The 14,752-nt window shown below is 32.2% G+C and overlaps 1 protein-coding gene across 1 annotated transcript in view; it reads right to left on the reverse strand.

Annotated features, from left to right (window-relative positions):
* Positions 1 to 280: 280 nt before the first annotated feature.
* Positions 281 to 14,752, reverse strand: part of LOC148623640 (autophagy-related protein 2 homolog B-like) — a 76,692-nt gene continuing 62,220 nt past the window's right edge. The window contains exons 35-42 of the mRNA XM_088565585.1: positions 12,423 to 12,524; positions 11,635 to 11,936; positions 10,975 to 11,047; positions 10,225 to 10,307; positions 9,939 to 10,060; positions 9,002 to 9,156; positions 6,349 to 6,495; positions 281 to 5,596 (exon numbers count right to left, since the gene is read on the reverse strand). Coding sequence (XP_088421711.1) covers positions 5,366 to 5,596; positions 6,349 to 6,495; positions 9,002 to 9,156; positions 9,939 to 10,060; positions 10,225 to 10,307; positions 10,975 to 11,047; positions 11,635 to 11,936; positions 12,423 to 12,524 — 1,215 coding nt within the window. The 3' untranslated portion in view covers positions 281 to 5,365. The remainder of the gene's footprint in view (positions 5,597 to 6,348; positions 6,496 to 9,001; positions 9,157 to 9,938; positions 10,061 to 10,224; positions 10,308 to 10,974; positions 11,048 to 11,634; positions 11,937 to 12,422; positions 12,525 to 14,752) is intronic.

Genomic DNA, 14,752 nt, shown 5'->3' on the forward strand with positions numbered 1-14,752 from the left:
AAATGTAACTGGTGTCACTATTTTTCATGTTGTGTTGTACCTAACTGAAAATACCAGTATGGTAGCCACTTTCCATCATCAATAAAGCTTTGGGTAACAATGACCTCCTCTTTATAAAACTTGACCACACTTTGAATCTCATGAAGTACGTTTTATAATAGGAACATTTATTTTAAGTTACCTGGCTTTGTACAATGAACATTTTACTTTTTTTTTCTTTCTAATAACAGAAGAAATAAATATTGTGAGTTGACACATGTAGATTATTAAGACACAGATACTTGTGTATAATTCTTTATTGATAGAATAAGTCATACATTACAATATAATGGTATGCTGATTCAGATCACTGATGTTTGTACTTGTCAAATAATGAAACAAACCATTAATCTGATGTCAAATAACATTTAAATTAATACTCAGTCACTACAGCTTGATACATTTAAATTTTTTGTTAAATAAAGTAGTTTCTTACAAGTTATAAGAAAAATAACTCCTTCATAACTAAGTCCAAGTTAGATGACATTGAAGTGAAGATTTCATCATGGAGATCCTAATTCCATTTTAATTTGATTAGCTATCTATCTAAGTCAGCAAGATGTAAGATGACAACCTAAGCAACAAGTTGGGAAAATCTGAGTTGCCTAAGATTTGATGTGACCATCATATGATACCAAATGAGATGAATCATGTTTCTATGTTACAAATATTATTTTAATTTGAATATAGGTAGTCTCTTAAAACTTACTTAACAGACTTAATAAATATAATACACGCATGATTTCAATGATAAAATAAGTGGTGAGACTTTTTGGGTAGAATTCGTGAAAAATTAAGTCTTCCCCCTACAAATTTGCACCTGCTCACAAAATCAAGCTTTTGATCTTCAAAATAATATCAACTAGTAAGATTTCAAATATATTTTCACATACTTGACTTTACTTGGAAAAATCTAGAAGTACTATTTCTAGGAGACTGAATGGTTCACCTGGATATACTAGTGAAAATGTTTCAACCAAAATGAGTTTGCCTCGAGAGTTTCCATAACTCTTTTAGTAGCCAGCAACTACCACTAAAGATACACCAAAGAAACAGTAGGGTCCTACAATGCACCACCCCTTAGCAGAACCTCATTTTTTTTCTCAAAATGGCCTACTAATAATTCAAATTAATTTTTCATTGTGATAATTGATTGAAGTGTTATACCCAAGGTTCCTAAATGATGGAATAGGGATAAACGCACTTTACCTATTTTATTGCAAATTCAACTCAACAAAAATGGTGAATAGTAATAAAATGAAGACCCCAGCCTCTATATATTAAGGAACCAAATGCAAGCAGAAATCACAGTTCAAATTTAGTAGAACTTTGTGAAAATTGAGATCACTTACTTGAATAACTAAGTACTTTTAGCATCCATTATCTAAGTTAAACCTTGATATTTACAACCAGTGTTAATTCAAAGTAAATATTCTGGTACTTTTGGATCATTCGACATACATTTTGATTTCCTGTTACAAAGTATAGGAACTTATCAGTGTTCTTGGTTAGAAGGATATGTTGGCCTAGTCTTAAAATGACTGCTTTTCACATTTACTGTCTCTTAGTTTAGGTTCATACACACAACTGGCTTACAAAAGACTTTGGAAGAAAATGCAACACATCACACACATTTTTTTTCTAAAAATAAGGCACTATTTTAGTAATGTTATTGAAAATACTAAAACATTATCAAACACAAACATCAGAGATGCTGGGAGAAAAATCATTCAATCCTGTCTTCTGTTGTTAAATGTGTCGTTTTAATCAATTTAAATTGGGAACAAAATTTACCTTAATTAGGTCATAGAGATCACTCTTAGCATGTTGACAAAAAACACATCAATAGTGGTAAGTTTCAACTTTTGCATTACCTTGGGAATAAAATATGAAACATGAACTTGGAAACTGTCATATAAATGCAACAAACCACTCTAAAATGATACAGAATTAAATAACTGATTGTATATAAGATTGGTCCTTTATGACAAAGAATGTTTCTTATGAAGCATCTATAGTATATTACATGTACAACGTGCCTTACAAGGTGTTGGCCAAAGTTTATGATTTTTTAATGTTTCAACTTTCAAGCCAACAGACATTTGTTTGGGCATCCCCCACCCATTTTTTTCTTTATTTGCCATTGAAGTTTACATATGACAACAAATATAAAATGACAGCACAAGCCTACTTGGATAGTTTGTCCAGCTAACTTAAATAAAAATAAATTTATGGAAAAACACAACCAAATATCAATATCTTATTAGAGCCACAACACAACTGTTATGTTGACAAAGTAATTTAATCTTAGACACTATTAGTACATGTAACTGATGTTTGGCCATGAGGTATTCTATAACAAAAATAACTAAGGTCTTACAAAACCTTTAATAGTTCAGTACATTTTCATAAAATGGAACTTTAAAATCTCAGCTTTATAGACATAATTCATTCAAATAGATGATTGTTGTTATAAATCAACATGAGTGATAAAGGGACACATTTCCAAAACTGTCAACTGTAAATATCTTTCATAAAGTTCAAGTTTAAACATATTTTATTTGTAATAAACAAAATGGATCAGACACAAGTAAAATAACATACTTATGAAGTCTTCTCCTGAAATAATATTAATTACAATAAAGTATAGGCATACAAATTCAATAGTGTTATTTATGTTTTACAAAGTTAAGACAAGACTGTGAAAATATAACATTAGGTGATGTGGTGAGATGGGATGTGATGTGATGTGATGTGATGCGTACTAATTCAGCTCAAGCAATAAGGAATCTTGCCGTGCCTTTAACGAAGGAATATACAAAGTCCAACACAACCTGATATTGTTTTTCTGATAGATTTTCTGCAAGACCAACAAGTTGATGTAGGTCTGTATTGCAAAATTTAAGAACCCACTGTACGTTGCTCATTAGTTTGATTCCTGCATTGCTATAAAGAGGGCATATTAAAAAGTTATGGTGAGCAGTCTCATACGTATGACCACAATGACACGATGGACTTTGTATAATATTGACTCTATACAAATCAAAGTTTAAAAAGGATGAAGAATTACGAAGTTGAGTTATCAACATATTTAAATTTCTTGGGTCATAGCAAAAATGTTTGGGAACAGTTAATTTATCACTGGTGTTCAGTAAACACGATTTAAATTGTTTGGGTGCCTGAATCTCCCTTAAAGTTCTATATAGTTTATTCCATTCAACTATTGTTGATGGAAAAAAGGATTCACGAGTCACCGACAGCTTACAAAAGGGAACAATGATATCTTCACCATTACGCAGTGGATATACTGTAGTAGATAGAATCTTCTGTGGCTTTCATAAAGCCGGAAAACCAGAATATTCAATATTTTCTGCACTTTACAACTTCATGGTTTCAGACAAAACAAGTATATACTCAGTTTGCAGAAGCAAAACATTTAACAAATATCCACTACACATTGGGAATCAAATTCCTGTAAATTTTTATCTATCAACGACACTTAAACTTCATTTAATAAGACAAACTTCTATAAGAAATAAAAATATATAACTCATGACAGTAGAACAGATATAATAAAACAAAAACACGGTCTAAATGCAAATAAAATGAACAGACTAGAATGAAAATAATAACCATATAAACTCACTTATGGTTTTATTATTTTGATCTGTATCACAAATAATCTGAAAGACTGGATATATATATACTCAGGCTATATGTGTGCATTCTTGGCTACTCTATAAATATTATTGCCTAACAGTTCGAAAAGAAAATAAATGAGGTGGGACTTTAAGTACTGCAAAAAGTAACATATCCATTTGGTAGGCAAATATTTTAATTCACACACTCTGTGTAATGAGATTAAAACTGGCAGTGCATAATAAAATTCTTTACAAGGCACAGCTAGATATGAATGCAGAGATCGACCACTGGTCAGTTGAGCAACCCCCAAAATTAATCCAGGTTTAATATTTATGGTATGACACCTTTTAGTACAATTTAAACACTAACTTTTACTCAAGATATTATCAGCAAATCAGGAAAAAGGTTGTTGTTGGCTCTGCCGTCAGAAAAAGGGGCAAAGTCTGTCTATGATAAACTGATTCTTGATGGTGAATACCTAAACCATTCAAGTCACAACCACCAAATCAATCACAGCCTTCCTTTGTTTTATTGAGATCCATCAACTTTTATTCAACTTAATGTCTGGACATAAAGAATATGCTTGGTTTCTGCTCATTTATCGCCACAAATTCATCATCCCAAAAATCAGACATAAGGCAATATATCACCTTGTGGTACTATCTCAAAGAGATCTGCTTACTTTTACTCAAATTTATATCTAGACATAAAGAAAATGCATATTTCTGACCCATTTTGGCTCCTAATTACTTAACAGTTCATGTTATTGTATTGATATCAAAATGGCTATGGTTGATTGCATTGATGCAGACAATCAACAGCATAATTCTATTATATGACAATAAAGGGTCTTATTTGCCTAAAATTCTTCTGAAAATTTATCTGAAAATTACCGGTAATCACAAAGTGTTGATTGATTTAATTGTTAATTTGAAGATTTGAATCCATCACATATGACAAAACATAAATACTTCCGATAACTCTTGCAATGAAAGGACAGAAAAATTGATAGTAGTTTACCAATATTTAGATATTTTGTCAAATTTAGTACTTTTTTGTAACTTTCTGGTCAAACTTTGGCCAAGGAAATGGCATCCACACCCAAGAAACAACTTCATATTTAGCGAATACATTCATTATTACATAGTTTATCACACGTGAAAATATAAAGTTGTTTCTTGGGTGTGGAGAAAGTTTTTCAGGTGTAAATATATCTGAAAAGAAAAAAAACACAAAAAAAAAAATTTACAATTTTCTGCAGTTTTAGCTAAATGACTTAAAATTGTGACACCATTATTACTTCATTACAATGAACTAATGCCACAAAATTTTATTTTTCCTTACATTTATATAGTTTACTACATTATGAACAACTTTTATGTTAGTAAAGCGAAGTTGATATTTTTAGGCCATATTCATATGTTATTGCCCCTACCCCTTTCTTGCAGTCATATAAAAACAGTTTCTTTAGAATACCATAAATAAACAAAATCCCCAAATTAAACAATTCATTTAAATTGAAAAGTTTTAAAATGATATGATAATAAAAAGAATTTGAAATATATCAAACATTCTAATTAAGAAAACAAATATCTACTTCAGAGCAAACAGCAGGAAGAATTAAATGTCTGTTTTATGACCAAAGGTTCTGAACACAATATCACTTGTATCATTTCAAACTACATTATGTTGGTTCTAATTTCCATTTTTCTTCATCTTCCTTCTTGGCATCTGGTCGAAGCTGGTTTCTTGCGCCTCCAAGGACATTAGACAAAGCATCAGGTCCAATAATTAAAGGGGATATAACTGCCCCAGGTATCTGTCTCATGACCCCACCAACAACTCCTGTCATACCCTTCTGTTCATGTTCTGTGCTGGCAGATTCCACAAAATTTTGTGCTTGTTCTGATAATCCCTGTAATAAAAGATGATAAACACTACTGCCAAATATAGATATTTATTATATTCCTCCATCCCCTTGAAAGCAGGTCAGTATATAACGATCACAATGTCAATTCTCCTGTCAGACTTTTGTATACTATATTCTGCTCCTAAAACTGTCGATGGATTTTTATGAAGACTTCAGGGAAAGATAAATAGGTTATGCAATTGTGCACCAGATATTTAACGTCTTGATCTGAATGAATTTAGGTTTCCTTTAGTCTTTCCTGGGCTATGCCATTAACTCCAATTAGGTACCCATTCTATATTAGATGCTTTTGTGCATACTTGATCTTAAATTCTGATTTGAATAAATCTTGGGTTATTAAACGAAAATTGTAAAAAGTATTAATTGTGTGGGGGGATTCCATATTAAATCTAGTTTCTATTGCTTTACTACATCTAATTAAAAGAAATGAATGAAGATACCAAAAGGTTATTTGAGATACAATGTACAATGTCTAGTCAATGTCCATAAAACTACCAATACTTCTTTTTTGTCTAAAGTTTCTCTTACTCATTAAACTCAAAACTTGGATCAAGTGAAATCTTGTGCCAGGTCCAGAAAAAAATCAATGTCAAAACTATGGCGGACTCTAAGTAAATTTATAATACACCTCTTAACAAAAATTGACTCAAACTGACAGCTCCTGTCAACACAAAATTCAAGGGTACTTTCTCATACCCTAGTATAGGGATCAATATTATCATTATAGTTTTCCCTACCTCTCTGAGTGCAACATAAGCATTAGATAGTCCTTCTCTGAAATCTGATGGCTGACCCTTTCTACCATACTTCTTTCTCCTTCTGTGGCCTTGTATTCTTACACTAGGGCCTGGTGACACCATATCATAAGTAAACTCTGCCACATACTGACAAATAAATAAAGCTGAATAACTATACATGAGAATATAAAATGCTTTGCAAAGTGCAGCTTGATACAAATGCAGATGTCAAACAATGAACAAATGAGGCAAGTATGGATACACCATTCAAGCTTGATATAGCTCTAGTTTGGATTGCAATTTAAATGTTTAACACATTATAACTTTACCAGAATGTTTTTACCCTCATCTCCATAAACAGTTCAAACCACAACCTCACAAATCAATCCTTGCCTTCCTCTGGGTTATGGCAATATGACTAATACAATTTCCAAGAGATCTATTTACTTATACTGAAGTAATTGTCTGTACATCAGGAAAATGCTTGTTTCTGGCCCCTATTACGCCCTGAATTCATAAATATTTCATGTCACAACCAAAATAAAATGCTTCAAGGATTGCAGCTAGACACACCTGCAGAGGTTGAACCCAGAACATATGGGGCAAATATGGACACAACATGTAAGCTTGATACAGCTCTGAATTTTTATTATGATAATATGTTTGATGCAGGTGAAGATTTTAACCAGAATGGAAGTGGTCAAATAACTTAAATAATTGCAATTGGGCCTATAAAAGATTCACAGACAGACAAAAATACTGAAGGACAATGGGATTTCTATAAACCCCAAAATTTTGGTTCTGCAGGATATGATTAATAAAAATCAAAAGCCTAAATTAATGGAAATAATAATAGTTCATAATGTCATAGCCATCAATAAAAGTGTTTATTGAGTTGTAGGCTGAAAATAAGAAATAGTTCCATTTTTTATTAATAAAGCCCTGTATAATCAAAAATAAATTAAAATCAAGAAGGAGCTTACATAAATAAAGATAAACAATTCATCAAAGAACATTGCAGCAAGTGAGTTTGATTAAAGTCTGAAACCAGAAAAGCGCTCACATACCTGAATACTTGAAATAACACTAATTAAAGGTTATGTTTCAGAGTAATGGTCTGAAATCAGAAATTGCTTCATTCTTGTAGGAATGAAGTCCAATAACTCATAGATATATAATAAATATATAAAAATTAAAAGAGACCTTATATTAATAGAAGTAAACAATTCATAAAAAGTTTGATGAAAATTGCTGATATGTTTTCATGTTATTGCAAAAATATTGGAAAGCAATTTTTATGAACAAAGTCCCATGATTTTAAAACAAAATCAGAAATTCATAGCATTTACTGTAAATATATTAATTGTCACAGTTGCTAATTTTCTCATATTCTTTCAAGTGGAAGTGGACATATTTGGGGGTATCAATTTTCCAAGTTTAAAACAATGATAAGTGTAACATGGTGTTAGAAATTAATTTGGCTGGTACTATATTTGGCTCTTGTCAGTCCACAGCTAAAATACCTGGGTAGCAAAAATTAGTACGCCACAAAAGTCCCAAAATTACAAAAGTACCAGGGAGCTTACATAAGTAATAAAAAAAAAACTACTTAGAAATAGTTGGACATATTTTTTAATTATAGTCCAAAAATTGCAAAAGCCTATATATGAATAAAGTCCTAAAACTAATTTATAGAAATCAAAAAGAATACAATTAAAAAAATTCATGGACATTACTGCAAGTTTTTATGAATTATAGTTAGAAAGCAGAAAATCATCCCATTTTTGTGTGAATCAAGAACCATAACTCAATTAAATTAGTCTGGATACTAATTGGCTATAGACAATGACAGCATGATACCATTATAGAGCAGACGAACGAACATGTAATAGAAGCAGTAAAACTAACTTTAAAGGGGGTGGCATATGAATATTTTTTTCTGGTTTTTCTTTGTTCATTCTAACTGTTTTCCAATGTATGCCCACATGAATTATTCTCATTAACTATGACAAGAATCATTAAATCCTTTCCAGTCTAATGGGCACCTCAACGGTTACCTTCCTTGAATGACTACTTCCAATCCCCCCAATTGTTTTCCCTATGTATTCTAACTCTATTCATCATCTACCTCTCTAACGCAGTCAGTAGCCACCTGTTATTCCCCAATATAGACATTTTGTTTATAAGGACCATTTTTTGTTTCTACAATTGGAACAAGACTTAAATCTACAACTTGTTCACCATAAATGCCTGGGAATTATAAAAAGTACAACAGGTCTTAAAATGAGGTTGCCTAAGGGGTCAATGATATAATGATTGGTTGGTCTGATTGATCTTGTTAATAAAAACAAACACGTGGGTGTTGAAAACTCACTGGTAGGTAATAAATAATTAAAGTTTAAATTAGTTTGAGATACAATGGGTCAGTTGGGGCTAAAAATATTGACTACGTACGGCATGATGCCATGACAATAACTTTCTTTCTTTTGTTAAACAAAATACATACAAAAAGACAAATGCATGCATATCTATTCAACTTTTCACACTGGACTTTGAAATTTGTAGTATTTGACTAAACTTCTTTTGAAAGGCCATCTCTCTAGAGGGGTCACTTTTATCATTCCCCAACGGTTCAATAGAGGTTGCACTGTACCTGAATTGATTGCACCAGTCTATTTGTCAGCTCTAGGAATGCCATAGCAGTGGAGGTTGAGAAAGAACTTGCACCTCTTTGTATTCCACGTACAATACGTCCATCTTTTCTATACTGCTCAACTGGTAGCCAAAATAAGTCTTTAATACCTTGAGCTGCAGAAGAAGTTCTGAACATTAACATCAAATAGTTTGGAAGAAAATTAGAAAAGCTATGAGCAAGCTCACAAAGAGAGTACCCCTCTCTTCAAATATGAAGTTAAATATATAACCTGTAATTTCATTTATCTCCCCTTGGAATCCTTTGATAGGAGCTATATTCCTTCATGAAAAATCTTTATACCAACCTTCCTATAAAATTTTATAAAATTCCCTGGAACAGTTAAGAAGGAGTTGCGCTTATTAGGTTTTAACATATAAAACCCTTAAGTTGGATGATCTCCCTTACGCATCTTCTGACAATAACTATATTCATTATGCAAATCAACATATGATGCCCAACTTCTTCAAAATCCCTTTAAGAGGAGATGCACTGACAAGAAATGTGACAGGCAGATGGACACACAGACTGACAGGGCGATTCCTATATACTCCTCCACACTTTGTTTGTGGGGGGGGGGGGGAGTGAGAGAGCATATCCAATCACCCCATATATTAGTCTGAATAAATTGGATTATTTTTCCATTTGAATCTAATTGTTCATGGACTTTTGAATTTCTGGACTAGATTAGAGCAATAAAGTTTATATTTTATTGGGAATTAAATTTTGTAGTATTACAGTAAAGGTTCTCCACTATCAATAGTTCTTCAACAGTGCTTTATTAGACGAGAACAACTTTGTATTTAGTATCACTGATGTCAGCTGAACCAACAAATATAATGATAACAATGTCTGACGAGATATATATGAAACTAATTAAAAGTTTTAGGGAACTTACCTAACTGTACAAAGGAATGCATAGGACCAACACCACCCAAAACACTGGCTAACTGGTTCTTTTTTATATCTGTCAACCATTCATTCACACAGTAATTAACCAGTTTATCTATACCTAACAACCTATAATACACAACTTATAATACTACATGATGTCATGTAAAATAGCAAAAATATAGAGACCCCTATCACTATAAACCTTCGGCGATATAAATATGTGATTATTGACTTACAACTTGATGGCAAGTGATGAAGGAGGCTTAGAATATATAAAGATAAAAGCTTACCCATGTCTGTAATTTAACCTTCTAAGGTATAATTCTGAACAGTTTAACTGGGCAAGTCCTGACAATAAACCAACTAAAGCACCCTGCAAAATACACAGTCATGACTAAAATTTAGTACTGTAAGTCTCTGATGTACCTAACTTCTTTTCATATTTTGATTTATCTCAGTGGGAAACAATTCTCCTACACATTAACACATGTTAATATTATAAAACCATAAATTCATTCCAAAAGAAAAATCTAAATAACAAGTGACATAACCTAATACTATAAAAGTACTTTAATTCACTGATACCCCTTTTTGTTGATTAGGAAAGCAGCATTTGTTCTTGAATTCTCAAATTCATAGTTTTAAGGCTTTCAGTGAACACATCAATGGGAATCCCTTTTCTTTGGGAATCAAATTTTGCGGTCTGGCTCACCCACAAAAACAACAAAAATTGGTACCCAACAAACAATAGTACTTTCACAGTAATCATTCCTTCAAAGATTTAGAGATACAAAATGGATATCAACATCCATCTTATATGCATAGTCCTTGATACAAATGGAAACCCTAAATCTATAATTTGAATAACAAGTGCACAATAACATAACTTTTAAAGCATTCCCTGAAAGTTCTTAAAAATAACAAAAAAATACTGAGGAGTTGAGGATACAAAAGTATGAAGGAGGTACAGAAAACACTTTGACTCAATTTTTAATACAAAGCTCTGATAATCTTATACGTAGTAATGTTTTGATACATACATGTTCTGTATTGACATGTCTTTTGCCATGATAATCTAATCTTATTGGCACATCAGGAGAAAATATGAAAGACCTGAAAAGGAAATAGCACTGTGGAAGAGAAATCCAAGTACTGAAAAATATCATTGTTTTTTAAATTATTAATCTACCAATATTTCTTTACTTTCAAACTAAACAGCTTGGATTAATACTGTATTCACATTGTTCCACATCATACTTTCCAACAGATGAACTGCTGCTCTTAAGGAAATAAAAGGACTGTTCACCTAGTCATTTAGTCCCATAACTCTGAAACCAAAAAAAGGAGCTTCCTGCTGCCAGGAAAAATATTCTACGTAAATTTTGCTAAAAGTACCCAAAGTGTTTTGAGTTATCATATGACATGTGGATGAACTGTAGTATACCATAATATTCCTGACAAAAGATAGGGGTATCAAAAGCTGTTGAAAAAATTATTCAATCCCTGAAAAATTCCCTGAGTCAGTCTGTATTCACTACCACAATGTTAATCTGTACAAGCAAAAATCACTATTCAGTATAAAGCAAATAGCTTTTATAAGAAAAAAAAAACACTTTAAACAGAATTATCAATTTACATCTGACACAGTTTTCATGATACAAATCTTTCTAAATCTAACTTAGAACTGACAGAGTACATACTTAATGAAAATTGGCTGAGACAATGATTCTAGATCATCTGAGGGCACAGGATGAGGTACATCACCTACACCAGAAGATTCAATTTTCAAATCTTGAACTTCATCAAACATCATTAATAGTTCCTGGGGATCTGTTTCTTCTTCATTAGCCTCAGGACTGCCAACAGTCATCACAGGTTGTGGATGACCAGATGCAGACCGGGATCTTGGTTTAACATCAGGAATATTTTCTTGTTGTGCACTCTTCTCCACAGTTCCCCCTCCTAACTCGGTGAAGAATTGTCTCATGAATAACAGAGAATCCTAAAAAACAACCAAATAATAGGTGTGAGAATATAATATTTATCAAATACAATATAACCAATAAAATATATAATAGAAATACAATATATGGGAAATCAAATCTTAAATGTACATTAGCAGCCCATAAGTATACATTGTGTAGTAGCATTTCATAGTTTCCTCATCTCCAACTTAAGTTGTCCTTCATTCTTTTGTCTAGTGTAAACAAATTAAAAGCCCTAAGCAAATTTGTTTATACCTAATGGAAAAGTTTTATTGAAATTCTCTCATCATGGGTTAAAAGCAAAGCATTGTTGACAAATAATAACCATAGAATTGTTTATTTAATTTCCCATGACATTCATATTGAATCCTATGATAAATGTGTATCTGAAAACAGCAATAATCTACACATAGAAATAGAACAATATTGTTAGGCCACTGCTTCATAGAATTTGAACACTAGTGATAAGTGACTGCTCAATACAAACAGAATATGTGACTTACTTGGTCAACATTAATACGCAGTGGCTGCACTGAAACACGTAAAGAACATTCTTTAGTATCTTTCCCTGACTCTGGTCTTACATGAACAGCTTTAAGAAAAACCTGTAAAAAGTCAGTTATAATATATAGTAATGTTGGAATAATATAACATTTAATATTTTTTCCCCCTTATTGACAAAATTTGGGTGATATATAGGAATCACCCTTTCTGTCTGACAAAAGAAGACAATTATTGTCCATTGTCTGTAAAGGAATATAATCAACTGATCAAATGATTTTTATCTCTTTAACATCTAGTTGCAATTTTTTACGCATAATCAGGATGAGAACAAGTCACTTGAACAAAGCTGAACAAGAATCAATTAGGAATATAAAATACAGCTTCGCAGAGCGCAGCATGATACATTTGCAGCATGTTGAACTCTGTTCTCTTTGGGCAGGTGTGGACACAATATTAGTTTTTGACACACTTAAGCATAGAGGCGTACCGTTCATTTAGACACAACAACTTGTTTTGACACAAAATTGCACAAAATTTGAAATTCAATTAAAGGTGAAAGAAGTTCTGCTTATGGAAGACATTTTCCTTTGATTCCAATGATTAGTTAACCGTAAGAGATAGGAAATCTAATCGGAAGTTATAGGCAGGGATTTTCATGAGGAATCTAGCAAAAAGCTTTGCATAGTGCAGCATGATATGATCGCAGTGGTCGAACCCTGAACAATAGGGGCAAGTATGGACACAAAATTAGTTTTTGACACACTTATAAGCATAGGGTCTTACAATTGGTTATAGACACAACAATTGGTTTGGACACTATATTGCACAAAATTTGAAATTCTAATAAAAATGTTCATAATCAGAGCAATAGTTAAAAAAAAAGTTTTTTGTTTTTTTTTGAATTTGAAGTTTGCTTTTGGTTGCAAAAACATATGTTCTCCTCCCGTTCCGCAAACTGTTCTAAGCAGAAATGAAAGCTATGCATGTAAAGAAATGGTTTCTCTGTTTTAGATCATTTTCAGTACGAGTTGCAAGGACCAGGTAATTTATGAGGATTTTTAGTAAATTTCAAAGTTCAAAGGGGCATATCTCCCACAAAAATAAGGGGATTAAAACTTCATGGTAATATGCACAACTCAATATGATGTTCTTGCTACATACCACATTTCGTAAAATTTGGTTCAATAGTTATACAGGACTTGTGCTGACAAGGTAATTTCAAAGGGGCACAACTCCTACAAAAACAAGAGGCTCCCAGGAGCCTGAATTGCTCACCTGGTTAAATTTTTGCCTTTCAAGGGCAATACCTCTAACAAGGAGTTGTACGACAATTTTGACTCCAAGAAGACTTTGGTAGAAGCTACCATAAGGATCATTTCATCAACTGAGAGTTTCATTCTATCTTTTATAGTTTTCAAGATATTGGCTGAAAACTGCTAAAAACATAATTTGCCTTTCAAGAGCATTAACTCTTACATGGAGTCATCTGACAACTTTGATCCTTTGAGACTTTTGTAGACCTTATAATAAGGATCATTTCAGCAATTGAAAAATGTTAGCTAAACCTAAAGGTATTGGAGATATATGCACAAAACTACTGTCCTACCCCTATGCTCTATTTTTAGTAAGGGCAGACATGTTTTTTACCGATCAAAACTCCAAACAATCATTTTGTTTAGAATACCTAAAAAACCAGAATACAAACTTTCATTGAATTCTGTATAGTACTTTCTGAGGAGATTTCTGAATCTAATAATATCAAAAACAGCAATAACTCCAACATTGGTCAACAGATTTTCACCAAAATTTGACCACAGATAGATCTTATCATGCTGAATACTATTTCAGAATTTAGCTAAACAGTTTGGGACATATATGCAAAAATCTGCTATCTGACCCCTATGTTACATTTTCAGTAACGGCGGCCATGTTTTTTAACCAATAAAAATCAAAGCAGTCATTTTGTGCAGGATACTCTAAGGAAAAATCATTATAAGTTTCACGCAAATCTATTAAGTAGTTTCAGAGGAGAAGATGCTTGAAGAAATTACAACATCAACGACGACGGACACCAAGTGATGGCAATAGCTCACATGGCCTAAGGCCAGGTGAGAAAATAAGAGGATCAAAATTTCCATGTACAATGCTCAACTACATATGATGTTCTTGCTACATACCCAGTTTCGTAAAACTTTGGTTTAGTATAAATAAAGAGGTTGATTTTTTTTTACCCTTTATAGCTAGAGAGATCTGAAATCTGATTGAAAAATGCCGACAGGGATTTTCATAAAGAATCCAATATTTTTTTTTTTAATCCGGACCAAAAATA

This window comes from Perna viridis, chromosome 2 (assembly GCF_037379345.1).
Source record: "Perna viridis isolate PV_CMFRI_1.1 ecotype Kerala chromosome 2, ASM3737934v1, whole genome shotgun sequence".
NCBI classification, from domain to species: domain Eukaryota; kingdom Metazoa; phylum Mollusca; class Bivalvia; order Mytilida; family Mytilidae; genus Perna; species Perna viridis.